The sequence below is a fragment of the Trichoplusia ni genome, chromosome 5 (assembly GCF_003590095.1).
Source record: "Trichoplusia ni isolate ovarian cell line Hi5 chromosome 5, tn1, whole genome shotgun sequence".
Classification (NCBI taxonomy): Eukaryota; Metazoa; Arthropoda; class Insecta; order Lepidoptera; family Noctuidae; genus Trichoplusia; species Trichoplusia ni.
The window spans coordinates 5128806-5144287 of NC_039482.1; the positions used below are offsets into that span (position 1 = coordinate 5128806).

Below are 15482 nucleotides of genomic sequence, written 5' to 3' on the forward strand. Positions count from 1 at the left end.
TTCCTAATTTGAATCCACCTCCTTAAATTTATGAGATCCTAGTACCCAATTGTTATCAGATTTTTTTGTACATGATATAGGTACTAACATACTCAAGTAATAAGAATTCCCTATACACCATTTCTAGGAATTACAGTCCCTTCCATATTCAAACCTCCTTCTATTTGTGAGGGCCTGGTACCTTATACACATCAAATATTTTTTGCATTGTTTAATTTTAACCAATATCAACTATACTGCATTTGTTAATTCAAAAAAGACCTAACCGAACCATAAAAAAAATTAAACAAGTCGAAATAAAAACAAATGGGGGTATAAAGAGAAACCTGTTTTTTACCTTATTTTTTTTATTCAGTCCCCTTCTACCTTATCCTTTCCTAAACCCATCTTTTTTAAAAAAAATAAAAAAAATTAAATAGCAAAAAGCGCATGAAATTTGGAATCACTTCAAACACAGCATGTGCGAATTTCTTACTCAAAGCATGACGCAAAATAGCATGACCTTCAAAAATAACTAGTTAATTCTATTCTGCTAATTATTTTAATTAGTTAATAAACATAGTTTTAATCTGATATTTTGTTTTAGATAAGACGGACAGTAGCAAAAATAAAAATGGTTTGTAAATTTTAAATACTTAAGTATTTGTTAAAGCCTTAGTTTCTAGATTTGCCTTAGCGATTGAGGTAAATAGTTTTAGTAGTCATGCGATAGACCTTTCTATCATAATCCAAACTCATTTGTAAATGTAGTTACCGAAATAGAGTTTAGGACGTGATAATATCAGTTTTCGTAGAAAAAATAAACTGAAAAATAAATATTAAATATCGCGAAGTTAGAAAAAATATATATTAAAGTTATCGGTTCAAAGAATCACGGTTTAAAAGTCAAAAAATAATTTTATGTAGTTTCTTGTCATCTAAGTTATTAGGTCTAAAGTTGTTTTTTTGATTTAGTTGTAATAAAAAAATATGGTAAAAAAATATAGGAGTCTTGTTTTCGACTCATCAATGTATCAAATAATCAATTATCATATGTAACTAATGGCAATAAAACGGTTTATTGCCATTAGTTGTATTTTGCGGTTGACTTGCCAAGTCGACTTGTGGTTAGTCGGCTGATTGCTAAACGGAAGACCGTAGGTTCTGCTTTCACTCAGAAAAAAAAAACGTAAAAAGAGTATCTGGTTACCACAAAAAGAAAAAGTTGAAAACTGCTGGCCAAATGCAACAGTTAAAAAATACAAGATAATCATCGTTCTTTGAAACAATAACTATTTCAAATACCACTTCACGATAGGTAAAGATTATTTCAGCAATATTCCGATTCGCAATAAACTTTACAAATCGGTCTCTCCATGTGGTAGTGAGGTACCCAGCTGTTAATATTCGATGTAGGTTTAACGTAAATATTTAAGCGACCAAGTTGAGGGCATTAGAACGATTCTAAACTGCTGTTCTGATATTGTTTTAGCGTTGTGGTTTCGGCAAGAATCATTCAGTATCGACGTCCATATTATAGTCTCGTAAATATGTTCTTGTCGCTGTAAGTGATTTGTTTGATGAAATCTTGAGGACCGTCAGATCTTAGAGAAATGGATTTGCTCTAAATTTTAACAAGTATGGGTTAGTGGATAATTAAATTTATCTATCTATTAATTTATCTTTTTACGTTGTCAGTGTCATATAATGGTTTATAGTTAAATAGCTGTCTTTCGCACCAGCTATTCGAAAGGCCCGGTTTACCTGCATTACATCCGGTATCAAACACCATCTTCCCCAGATTAAGAGTCAATCAAATAAAATTTCTGCCGGCTGGGTCAAAAAACAGCAACACATCGAGAATTTCATTAGAACAGTACTAAAAAATCCATAAAAGCCGTGCAATAGCTGGGCAGAATGACAAAACAATTGACAATATCACAGCATTTAGGATAACAATGTATTAAATGCCTCGATAGTCCTATCCGATACTATAGATTTGTCAAAATAAAATAAACGTAAACAGTTGAATGACAATATAATAGTGACGTCACGCGAGCCTAGTTGTCACTGACACGTCGGGCGCAGGCGGCGCGTGACGTATCAGCCGATGTTATTGTAAGCGATGCATTGTGATAGTATTATATTAGGTATATGGAAAATTAAATTGATGATTCGCTTTGCATCCGGCTTCGCTCGCGTAACGTTTGGGTAAAGTAGATAGGTAGATAGTTAGATAGGTAGGTACCACATCTATTAGTATAATTGCAGTATGAATTGTGACGCTTTCACGTTTCCGCACATGCACTAATATTATTTTACAGTTCAATGAGACAAATAAACATTTAGAGAGTAATTATTTTTTTATGGTACATTCCTCGAAAGTCTACACAAATTATTCTATCATAAATTTTTGAGAGAAACACCTTCACGGCACTTAGCGAAACCACTTACTGAACACTTATAGTTGATATAAGACGGCTGAAATCAGCTATTTGGCCTATTTGAGCCTCTCGCGGCTTTTATGTGGAAACCTTTGAGCCTCTTAAGTGCGGTTTATTTATCTTCGTTTAGATTTGAAAAACAAACGATCAATCTCGTGGTGGCTTGTTCATTAAACATTCATTTGGTAACGTTTGATTTTATGCGGCCCGTTTGGAGAAATGGAGGTCTTTTCATTTTATCCAAGAAGTTGTGGTTTTTGGGTTTTAATGGCGAATGAAAGAAATAGGTTTCGTTTCAACGTATTTGTGTGTTCGAAGTTGAATAACATATTAAATTCAGATTTGTTTCCGAATAATATAATGATAATGGTCTATAGAAATAAAGTAAATTAAAAACTTTCATCTACAAAGTACGATGTATCCGAAACCGGTATGCGGTTGGAAACCAGGGAGTTGATCAAATCAACTCGCAAGATTTGATAATAGATCGACAGACAGACAAAAAGACACGTGATACTAGATAAAAGAAGAAAAATAAAATTGATACTAAGCATGATTAATAAAATTCAGTACCTAATCTGCTTCTTCCAAAGCCAAATTGTTTCTAACCACTTATTGAGGGTTTGTGAAGACGTAAGCTCACGCGTGGAGTGTCGACTTCTGGCAATTACTCCAAGTCCCACATGCTTTTGGTAACCCTCGGTAATTGAGCTATTACCGGTAAAGGTGCTGTGTTACCTTCGATTTGGACTGCGGTCAATATTATTTAAGGGTTGCGTAAAATTGGGTTTGTGTTAAATGGTCGAGAGAGTAGTGTGTGTGCAAGTAGGATCGTAAAAAATACCTGTTTTTTTTTTGGTACGGTATGTGGAAATTGTATGGTCTATGGCAATGTTTGCTGTTTTCTTTTGTAAACTTGTGTGTTGTCTTTTCATTTGATGCTCAACCTGTACTTAATCTTGAAGAAAATAAATGAATATGGTTACTCCAATTTTTTATTAGATTAAATAACTTTGTGGTTACATTCTTACTTCTACTATGGTAATTACAAACTTTTTATTTTCTAAACAGTAACTTATGGAGTTTCTTACCAGTTTTCTTAATGAGAATGACATTTAGGGCATCATATTAACCTTTCGAAAGAACCTCAAAACGGTCTTTTTTGTTTTCTATTTTGTTTTTGACATTCTTACTCTAATTGTTGCCACATGAGCATGTTATAACGCCAATATAACGTGTTGAGGCACATCAATGTCACGTGAAAACACCAACACAATAGATGTTCGCATCACGGTGCCGTTTCGCGTCACGTCAGTTGCTTGTCTATGAGAACGAGCCCTAATTGAGATTATTATGTTCGGTAATTAATGTCAGTTTCATCGTGTTTGATACATTATCCATAGGAAATACTTTTATAATATTGAGAGGGAGAATGATCTTGAATAAAGTGCATCAGTGACAGAAATATATAAAAAGGATTTAAGCTGATTTATATTTTTAGTTTTAAAACTAAATATTTGGGGAGTATGGAACTGTATTCAGAAGTTTCGATATTAGCACAAAAAGATTTAAACTTCGATGTTTCCCAACAACGTACCAGCATTTAGCAACAAAATCAATGTTTGTCTATAATATAGACAATTTTTTTTTTGTATATAATATGTTGTCGGGTCTTCTAACTGGCAATGCCCTCGGAAGTTAATAAAACTTATGCATATGAACTCATGGGAAGTAGTTGCAAACTTACAGACAACTTACAGTGCAGAAATTTTTGCTTTTAATTCTGAACTCCATAAGTTTGGACTTTTATAACACGGGAAAAAGTTTGTCACGACCCAAATCAGCAATTGTGGGGAAACTTTTAAATCAATTACTTATTTCTCCATCCATTAGAAAGGGGACGTTTTTTAACACTTTATTTAAATGGATCTGTTGGATTCATCTCCAATTATAATAATGAACATTGTTTTAGGGGGAATACAGACGTGCTAATTGTAACTGGTAGCATTAGTTTTACTTTTTTTTGCGAATTTTAAATTACTCAATAAAACTGTACAAGTTGCTATACTCTGCTTAAGTTTTATTACCAGTTATAACAGTTATATTCGTGAATCTAATTACTGTGTGTGTATATGATACTGTAGACCATAAACGGGCGAAGACTTAAATGCCGTTTCTTTGAATTCTGCTTTTCTTGCGGTAGTAATCTTACTAATATGATAAATGTGAGTAATATTTTAAGTATAAGTTCGTTTGTTACGCGTTTACGCAAAAAGTACTAAACCGATCGTCATGAAACTTCGCAGACATGTTCTTGAAAAAATAAGAAGTAACATAGATTTAATCAATTAATTAATTAATAGAGGTAATTGACATAAAAAATATATAGTGTAATAAGTTAAGTTTTAATAAGTTTAACAGTGTTATAACGATTTTGAGATGACAAGTAACTACATAAATAAAGATAATAATATATTTTCGTTGAAATATGCATTCGATTATTTACAAAAGATTTCAACTACTGAGACCATAACGTGTGAATTGTTTACATAATAATATTCAAGTTAATACCATACCTCCTTGGTCAATACTGTTTCATTAAAAAAAAAAACATTAACCTCAAAATAATATAAAAACTTTTTACAACTATACCTAAGGCGGCGTTTTTAGCAGAAAAAAGAATTGACCTAAAAATTGTGAATAGGATTGTAGCTCTATCCCTTTCTTACACCTAAATATGATAGAGACAGCATGAGAATTAACGGCGACTAAAATAAATTGATCTTTGAATATTCGGTTATAATTATTTAGGATTTATTCGTTATATTATGGTAAAAATACGTTAAACTTATTAGTAGTATTTTGATAGTAACTGTCGTGAGAATGATTCATTATTAAATGATGTAACGGTTTAGTCACGCGTATTTATCGGGGTAGCCCGACTAGTTTCGGACCCAACCGGTTCGACTCGCGATCCCGCCGCGTCTGCTCATGATTAAGGACTCCGGTTGGGTCCGAAACTAATCGGGCTACCCCGATAAATACGCGTGAGTAAACCGTTACATCATTTAATAATTATTAGTAGTACATTTAATTAGTAATATACGTTTGATTATAGAGCTGTAAATTACTTTGTAATTATTGTTGGCTGGCAATGTTTACGCTTATAATAGTAATGTTTTGATAAGAGCAGATTATTTTAATTGAATTTAAAATTACCGTACGTATTTATTTTTTAATTAATTAAAAAATTTGAATTCTGAAAAAGGTTTTATGCATTCGAATATGAAGAGAATAATTACTTGGAGCACATGTATTTTGTTTAAAGAAAATATTGTTTAAGAAGAAAAATACTTCTCCTTGCTTTGATTTTGTTGTATTGTATAGTCTGTTGCTAGGCATAGACCTTCCTATTTAAACTCTGAGGTGTTCTATCCTAAACCATTTCACATAAATCTTCAAGAATGGGATCAATGTTGAAATTTTTTTTCCGAGTTTCTGTGAAAATAATCGTGTAATAACAGATTTTCTAGAAAATATATGATCTAGAATCACAAACTATATACTAGATTAGATAATTTAAATACAGAGTATTTTTCTATATATGCTGTAAAGTTTATTTATATCTTTTAAAAGCAATGATTTTCAATACAACAACTCTGAAATAGAAATAGCAAAAACTAATTGAATGTCCAGTGATATTGAATTGGAATAAATTCTACCCTTTGCCTTTTGGTATCAAATAAGATTTTCGGCTATAGAAAATTATCTTCTAGTTTAGCGAACAAGATTGAATTAGATTTTGTAATATAGATATACCGTTTGGAATTTAGTTTGAGAGAATTTGATTTTATAAAGTAGATTTACAAAGATAATTTAATTTGTAAAACTTGTTTAAATCTTTTGTGTATTGAATTAACAACTTTCTTAAGAAAATCGAGTGTAAAATAAATATTAATTAAATGAGTATCTAAAATCGTATTGGTACGACGTGGGATGGCCAAGTCAAAAGTCGAAGGTACGAAAACCCGTTCGCACCAACGCACCTATTACAAGTTTGTTATAAATTTACAAAAATGATGAAGAAACTGGCACCCAAGGGTTACGAGTGGTTTAAACGCAGGTGGTACATCAAGAGTATGTTAGGATTTTTTTAATGATGTTTAAAGTGATACTACCACGGATGGCCGACTGGTAATAACCTCAAGTACAAGCGTCAAGTGTTTGTGTGATCCAGCTTCGCCAGTGACATTTCTAAGTCAATAAAAACGCTTGAATGCATGAAGATGACTGTCGAAAGTCACGTGACTTATGGGAACGAAATGTCATAGTATGAATGCTTGCTTCAATAGTGTCTTGTGACTTGAAAGTTTGTGGAACTCCCGCGACATACAAACCTAAAGCCGTTCATAATATATTTAAGGCACAATTAAAATCTATACAAATATATAAAACTGAAGAGTTTGTTTGTTTGAACGCGCTAATCTCAGGAACTACTGGTCCAATTTGAAAAAATCTTTTTGTATTGAATAGACCATTAATCGAGGAAGGCTTTAAGGTATAAACCATCACGCTGCGACTAATAGGAGCGAAGATACAAAGGAAAATGTGAAAAAAATAGGGCAGGTATCAATCATAACTTATATCTTCTACCCACGCGGACGAAGTCGCGGGCAACAGCTAGTAATGTATATTATTTGAATTATTGAATGTAACTATCAGTTGAATAACAGGCCATTCTTGAATATTATTTCCATTATTCAGGCAAGTTCTAGAGAATGAAAGCGTAAGCTAGGAATATTTCCCGGATTATTCTAGATTAAGGCGCACGTTCCAGCCTAGGAGCTTAGCCAAGACTTGTGATAAGTCCCGTTAAGCTGACATCGTTCTCAAAGGATTTCCGATAGGAGTCGAGGTTTTTTTCAAATTTTTTATCAGAATTTAAACGTATTCATATATTACATGAATATTTTATTATATACGACATATTTATATATTAGGTACATGATTATGGATAGGAAATTAATTTAATTATGATGTTAGTTTTTTGTTAGTCATATATAATAATATTTTTTTCATGCAATCCATCATTCAGTAAGTCAATCCTTGTGTCGCGGGGGCTTGACACCAATGCTTATCCATATTGGGGACCGAATCTGCGGGGACTTAGCGGGGTGACCTCAACCACTCGGCTATTCGTACTATCAGTACCTTTTGCTCGTCATTTGTGCTCCGCGTATGGGCTATCCGCTCCGCCTTTGAACTATCAAGTGAATTAAAATGTACTTTACATATGTAATAAAATAATCTGCTCTTATCAAAACTATAGAAAATAGTATTTAGCATAAGCACGGGCTGCTCTTTCCTGTAAATAACATAACTTCTTTTTGCGGCTTGCGCTGGGTGCAGTCAAACGCGGTAAGTCTGTGTGTCCCTCTGTGTGTAACTGCCTTTACACTTGATTGTGAACGTTGTTGTGTGTATCCCTTTATTAGTATTGCTTAACTTGAGACAGCAACGATTTGCGATAGCACTCTCAGAAAGAAATAGTCTATAGTGATGTGCTTCATCGTCAGCTCATGATTAAGGACTCCGGTTGGGTCCGAAACTAGTCGGGCAATCTCGATAAATACGCGTGAGTACCTAATATACATAGATACTATAGTAATGAATACATTTTTTAATTTACATTTTATAAATGTATGAAAAATGAATATGCCTTGCGATATTTAACCATTCAATATATCTACAAATGTTTCTATATAATCTTTGAACCATCGAATAAACTTTCACATATTTGTGAATCAGATATTATCTAAGTATATTTTAAGGTTGTTAATGTTGCCGAAAAAACAATTATCGATTTTAATTACCATAGAATATAACCTATAAACTGTAAAATAATTTTCCAAGTAACGTGCGCTATTCCGATATTAAAATTTAATACTCCGGAGCTGCCCAGTAATTGCAAATACCTGCAGCATTTCACACTATAGCCATTGTAATTTGAGCCTTATGCATGTGTATTTTAAGTAGCTTTTTAGAAATAATTTTGAGTAAGCAATCTATAGTACCTATGGCTTTTTATCCGTATTTAAAAAAAAAGAACATTAAATATCTTGTAAAGTTGCTTTGGTATGCTTTGTTTTTAATTTAGTGCAAGTTTATATGCTTAAGGGTGAAATCAATGGTTTTAATTCGATCTGAATAAAGAAGACAAGTAGTGTTGTGAAAGCGAGATACCGTACTACAATACGCCTAGCTACGTCTCGCTTCCACAGCAGCTACAGTCTCGTCTAGCAAGTTCATGAAGTGTAGAACGCCGTCACGCTTCAACATGATTCACGACAGTACTAACTTCGTTTTCCAGATCTGATTGTTCCTCCCGCTTTGGGTTGAGCAATAGGAGTGTCAGATTTGTCCCATGACCTTTATTTAGCAGAGTAAACTCTACTGTTACTCTTTCAGACAATTCCATAGGCCCAGGCACTTTTTTTGGGTAGGCGGGGGAACCCTCGTGGACAACCAGAGGCACCCAAGACGCGGATGTTGGACTCTTAGAGACTAAACTTGACTGTCTTGTCATTGGTGTGCGGCAATGCAAAGCATATCATGACGCACCGACCACTAGGCACTGTCAGAAAAGGCAACAGATGGCCTTAAGATGCCAAAGTACACGGCCTGAGATCCAAACCCAGAATAAATTCAATAAACCCAGGTTATTTTTTCAGGGTACAGCCATATGTCTGTCTTTATTTTTCTTTATCAAACTGGATACAATCATCCCTGTTTGGAGCCCGTCCCCTTGTTAAGGCACTTTGCGCGATGACAAGCTCTGTGGACATTTTTATCCAATTACGCGAAGCACATTTAGCCTGGGAAAATGTAGTTAGTTATAATAATAATAGCGGTGTCGAGTGTTTTGTATTTAGGGTTCTGTAACCAATGGGTGAGAATGGAACTCTGCTGATCATGCTGAGCTCACGTTGTCTGTCCATCTGTCCGTCACCTGGCTGTATCTCATGAACTGTGATAGCTGGACAGTTGAAATTTTCAGAGATATTACTGACACAGATATTTCTGTGGTCACCATAAAAACACATACTAAAAATAAAGATGGAGGTACAGCAACGTTGTTACGGTCATAAATTTGTTGGTTGCTTCCCATAAATTATTTTTTCAACCGATTTGTTCTTATTTGCCTATTTGAACGGTCATGCCTGTTTTTTTTTATTTGTATTGAAATTCAATTTTCCATATTTATATCGAATGCATTTAACTCTTTTGATGTCTACTATATGAAGACATTTAATATGTCTGCAAGGAAGGTCCTATTTGAACCAGTCGTAATAATTAAATCAAACAGGTACAGTGACTTAACTAAGGAAGCCGTATTCACTTTAACTGTGCCAGTTATTAAGCTGCAGTGCAGGTATAAGAGTACCTACACACATTCGAATTAACTTCAAAAAGCAAAGAAATGCTCAATTTTTCAAAACTCATACTCTCCTTGAGTCCACGCAAATTAAACGTAACCTTATATTAATACTTAAATACATTGACTAAGTTAAAATCAATGCTAATATTAAAATACAGAGTTACAAGTTTACAACACAAAGTTCGATAAATGAAAAAGTTAAAAATGTCTTTATTCACTCATGCTTGAGTAGTCTGAAAGGGCTTTATGAAGCCGTATAAAAGCCTTAAGGGTCACTCACCTGAACTCCTGGTAATGTAGAACTATTAGAAGCAAGTATTAAGTGCCGTTGGATTGATTTAAAGAGTTGGCATTTAATAACAGTTCCTATTCTACTTACATATATTCGAGCCTCTTTCATGTAAAACCACTGAATTAATTTAGACGGAACTTGCAAAACATAATGTTTATTTATTACCACATAGGAAAGTTTGTATCCCGATTTTATGTTACCGTGGAATCATTTTTCTGTAACTACGTCATAAATTCATTTTGACTAAATACTACCGTAACCATGGTAACTACAGCTGGCGTTGGAGGATTGCATAAACAACTTATGTTGCAAATTGTATTTTCATTAAAAAAAAAATCTGTTGTAAAAAATCTACCATTTGTAGTGTTAAACCTGCCTTAGTATGTCTTCTTCGCATTCGCTTTTTAACAAATTGCCTGCCTTATTGCACGTAGCAACATTATTTAGAGACTCTTGTACGATACTGTTAGAGGAATCCTGATTTTTAAAGTAAATTTAAAATATTCTTAGCAGTAAAATTGCATTAATAATACTTGGTCAACTCAGATCGTATTTGTAGCTCTAAAAAAATATTTATTTATAAACAAAACTTAATTTCCCTCATAAAAAAAACACATAAAAGCAAATCATTAAAGTATTCTGAAAAAAATACAACGATTTATCGAGTTAGCCCGACTAGTTTAACCAACCAGATCGGCTTAACTTTGCCTCGCGATCCCGCCGCCTCAACTCATGATTAATGAGGTTGGGTCCGAAACTAGTCCGGCTATCTCGGTTAATACCAGTAATCAAACCGTCATTAAAAAACAATCACAAATCTGCCTCACAAAAGTTATAAACCTACATTAGTCAATGTTCATCACTCTGTAGAATCTGATTTAGACATAATAAGTTATGAGCAACCATTTATCATTTGAAATATCCTAAAACAATGACTTTCGTACATACAGCCTAAAACCGATACTCGATAATTTTACTTTCCAAGAAAACTACACGCACAATTTCATAGAGGATGTAGGGACCAAACGAGCAGAAAGATCGGATGATGTTAACAACACCAGAAGAGTCACAAGTGCGTTGTTGTGTTGCCGGCCTTTTCTTCTTTCTGGAGAGTAAACTCATCATGTATCGGACACTTACATACTTATCTTTCATTGTGAACGAGCCTTAGTCCTCATCCATATATTGCGTAACGTGTTACCCTGGTGGCCTACCACCAGCTCTTAACAACTGCTGCCGTTGTTGAAGCGAGAGACTGTATTTTATAATAGCGCGCCATCTCTCTTCCACAGCTTTAATAGATGGTGGTAGGTCTCATGGAAGATTTAAAAGCTGCTTTATTGACTTAAACCTTTGTTTCAGATGACGAATTTGGTGAGAAATCGGTGTCAGTTCTGCTTGACGGGGAGGAGTCAGAGATGATATTTATTGATCACCCCAGTGCTGAGATGTCGGTGAGTAGAGATATCGTTACTTATAGTTGAATTTGAAAGAAATTGATTAAAGAGTGTTTCAGTAGAAATTAATCTACATCTATCCTAATACATAAAGTTGAAGAGTTTTTTTGTTTGTTTGAACGCGTTAATCTCAAGAACTACTGGTACAAATTGAAAAAAAATTTTTTCTTTTGTCTTCAATAGACTATTTATCGAAGAAGGTTTCAAGCTATATACATCACGCTGGAACTAATAGGAGCGAAGATACAGTGGAAAACGTAGCAAAAACGGGAAAAAAATATTCATCTTCAAGGTCTTCCATTCAAAAATTCCTAAGTTATATCTTCTAACCACGCGGACGAAGTGGGGGGCAACAGTTATTGCTCAATATGCATCAATTTTGGCATCTGACTCTGCATGATTAAATAATGATGAAGTAAATGAAAGTGTGTTCAAATAGAGTCCGTATAGACTAACACATTTAAACAAAAATTCAGTAATAATATTACACGTCACGATTTCGTCCTCAAACACGTTGGGAGTTCGTTTTAGGCGAATTCCGTAATACCCTTATCTTTCCAATGTTCAGGCAAATCTGAAACGCACACAAAAATGCTTTAAAAACAATTCTTATCTATCCTTATTAAATATCTACATATTTTAATTTAATTTAAAATAAGTTACTGTTTATTCAAGTAAGTCACGTGATTTTGAAAGTAAAATGCAATTGACAATCGGTTTTTAGTAGTTTTGTGTCATGTCCCGAAGACAGAATAGTTATCTGAAGCATACTTCACATTTCATCAATTTGCTTTTCATTTTATACTTTAGTGAAAAGCAGGTTCGTCGAAAACTCCGATGTGGCATCGCATATCATTTTCCATTACCAAGAATAGTCTTTAATAGTCTTCGTAAAACTTTTACTCTAATATTTTTCAATCTTATATTTTCTACTATGCCGCAATATCAGTCCACCGATAAAGCTTTAAAATTGACTCACTTCTCAAATTGCAACTCTATAACATGAGCCCGAAGATCTATAATGGCTTGTAACCATATCATCCTTTCTCTTATCTAACTCCTGCTCCGTAAATATTAACTCTAGTTCCTTTCCCCTTAGGTCGAGAACTGCTTATCGACGTATGAGCCTCATGCGTGCGTGGTGGTGTACTCGGTGGTTGCCAAGAGTTCGTTCACTCGTTCAGCAGAACTGCTGGCGTATCTTGCGAGGGAGCAGTTCACTGTTGAGAGGACTGTTGTCCTGGTTGGCAATAAGGCTGATCTAGCAAGAGCTAGGCAGGTGTCCACAAATGGTAAGAAACTTTGGATTTTTGTAAATAAAGTAGATACAAAGAAGCTACGATATTAGGTTTCCTAAAAGAGCAAACATTCACGGTGATAACTTATTTTCATGATTTGGACATACAATTTTGCAATTGTTTTGTGGAAACTCGTAATTCTGCCGATGGCAAAAGTCTGTTACTTCTTCTGTTCTAAGGCTGCATTTGACAGATACTTTCCGTAAAGTATTATTAACAAATTAATAAAAGTATTGGATGACAATCTCCCAGTTTATCTCTCTCATTTTCCAATTTCTCCTAATTTTTTGGTTTCACAAGATTTTTAATTTCTGACTATCTTTTGGTGCAGAGGGTAAAGGATTAGCGACGTCAAGAGACTGCAAGTTCATTGAAACGTCATCGGGTATACAACACAATGTGGATGAGCTGTTGGTCGGCATCCTCAAACAGATCAGACTGAAGGAGAGCAGAGATAAGAAACAGGCGAAGAAGGTTGGGAAACAGGTATGTACTGACAAGGACTTTCTTGGACATAAATGTTGCCTACTGCAGAGCAAAGTCCTCACTGTGTAGTCCAGGAGTCTTTTTGGTAGGTAATGGAAAACATAATGACTAGACATTGTTACAAAGATGGGATACTCTCAGACTTGACTGAATAGAAGGGAATTTTGGAAGTTGTAGAACAGACGCAATACGAATACTTATAGTTGTCAAAAATTACTATTAATTAATTTTACCAGGCTATATATTATGAACCGTGATAACAAGACAGTTGAAACTTACACAAATGATGAATTTCTGTTGCCGCTATAACAACAAATAGAAATGAAAATCGGTGAAAGGCACGGTCACAAATTTTAAAATCGACAGACGCTTTTGCACATTTACTTTTCTTTAACCTGTTTGTACAGAACCCTCATTGTCTCAGTCTCGCACTTGACCGGTTTTTTGTAATTTAATATTCAACAAATAAATAATAAAGTCTCAATTGAAATACGAGAACAAAGGTACTGATAATGAAAACACAAATAATTGAGTTCTCGAATTGCAAATGCGAACATTAGATACCTTAGCATTCCTTCAAGTAATGAAACATGTATATTTCGAGAGAAAACAAAGGGAGGTAAAAATTATGAGGTTTCCTTAGGCCTCGGGAGTTGATCCAATGAGTTGGACTCAAATATAAACTTCTTGGTTCAAGTCCCTTCTACACAATCAAACATGGTCTTTGAAATGAAACTACTTTTCCGGTTTAATTTTAGATTTTAGTTCCCGACGTTCGACACCTTTGCAGGTATCATGGTCACGGAAACGTCGGGAACTAAAATCTAAAATTAAACCGCGATAAAATCCGTTAAAGTAGTTTCATTTCAATGTCTAACATTCGCTCAAACCTAAAAAACCACTAACAATCATGGTCTTTTACTGAATCAATGTGATTGCTTCCTTAATCTATTAGAGTCAATTACTAACTGCTTGAGACATTTTTTCCAGTTACTAGTTGACAAGCTGTGGCTAAACAGTTCAGTTTCATGGGCCTACAAACGGTTCCAATAAATACCTAACCTAGTTGCTCTCAGTTGCCCTTACATTCCTGTCCAAAATATTTAATCTTCGTTACAAGAAAACGACTGAATTTAGTAATTATTGTCGAAAACATGAAAGGGCTCAGAAATTTCCGATCAAACGTTGGAATGTATTTCTTCCTTTGTCAAATAATAATAAGGGTTTATTATTACGGTTCGAATGTTTTGAACTATTCTTTTGTTTTAGGAAGCGAAGCCGTCGAAACTGGCCAGTTCTCGTACACATATTTCTCTAAGCATCGCAAGGGAGTTGCTCCAGAAGATTTGTATCAACGACATCTCGAAATCCAAGTCTTGCGAGAATTTACACGTCCTGTAAACTTCTGTTCGCCTGGTACTTTTGGGAAACTTCTTAACTAAATATATAGGATCTTTTTATACTTTATTGATTTTTCTCCTGCAAATGGTGTTGCTTGGTCATTGTTGAAAACATGAACAGAAATAAACCTACACCACTTTGTAGTTATTGTTTGACTGGTAATGAGACTAATTTTTCTTTTCTTTTCTCGTTGAAGCAATGAAAACTGAAGCTCTTGTTATTGAAAACCTGTTATCGATTTTTTATGGCTGTTTATTAAAGTTTCTCGATTGAATGCATCCATTCCGCTGTCGGGTTAAAATCCGGTTTTTATTGTTTTTTTTCATACAATTGCATTTCCTTTTTACATGGCAGAAGTAGAGTCATATTTTGGAATATTTTTTGCTACCTACTAAAAATATCTTTATATTTTTTTATACAGGATTTATTTCATTTAAATTATATGTTTATGGTTTTTCATAATCCATTTAGTTTATATAAACAATATTTATTTTGCTTTTGTTCAAAAAATCTGTCAGTAATGTTCAACATTGTTCCGCGTAATTAGATTTAACTTTCACAAACGCTTATGGTACCACAAAAATAGCTGTTTTTTCCTCAATCGTTTACGTCAAGTATATCAGGGAAAATAATCTTCGTAGAAAATAAAAAAGTTGGGAACGTGAGGGTGCTCCAAAAAAGCGATGA

The 15482-nt window shown here is 34.1% G+C and overlaps 1 protein-coding gene across 2 annotated transcripts in view; it reads left to right on the plus strand.

Annotated features, from left to right (window-relative positions):
* The window catches only part of LOC113494164, an 86209-nt gene extending 71005 nt beyond the window's left edge, over nt 1-15204 (plus strand). For both annotated transcript variants that reach the window (XM_026872365.1, XM_026872366.1), the window contains 4 exons: nt 11516-11607; nt 12710-12902; nt 13240-13394; nt 14664-15204. In XM_026872365.1, coding sequence (XP_026728166.1) covers nt 11516-11607; nt 12710-12902; nt 13240-13394; nt 14664-14795 — 572 coding nt within the window. In that variant the 3' untranslated portion in view covers nt 14796-15204. The remainder of the gene's footprint in view (nt 1-11515; nt 11608-12709; nt 12903-13239; nt 13395-14663) is intronic.
* Nucleotides 15205-15482: the final 278 nt, after the last annotated feature.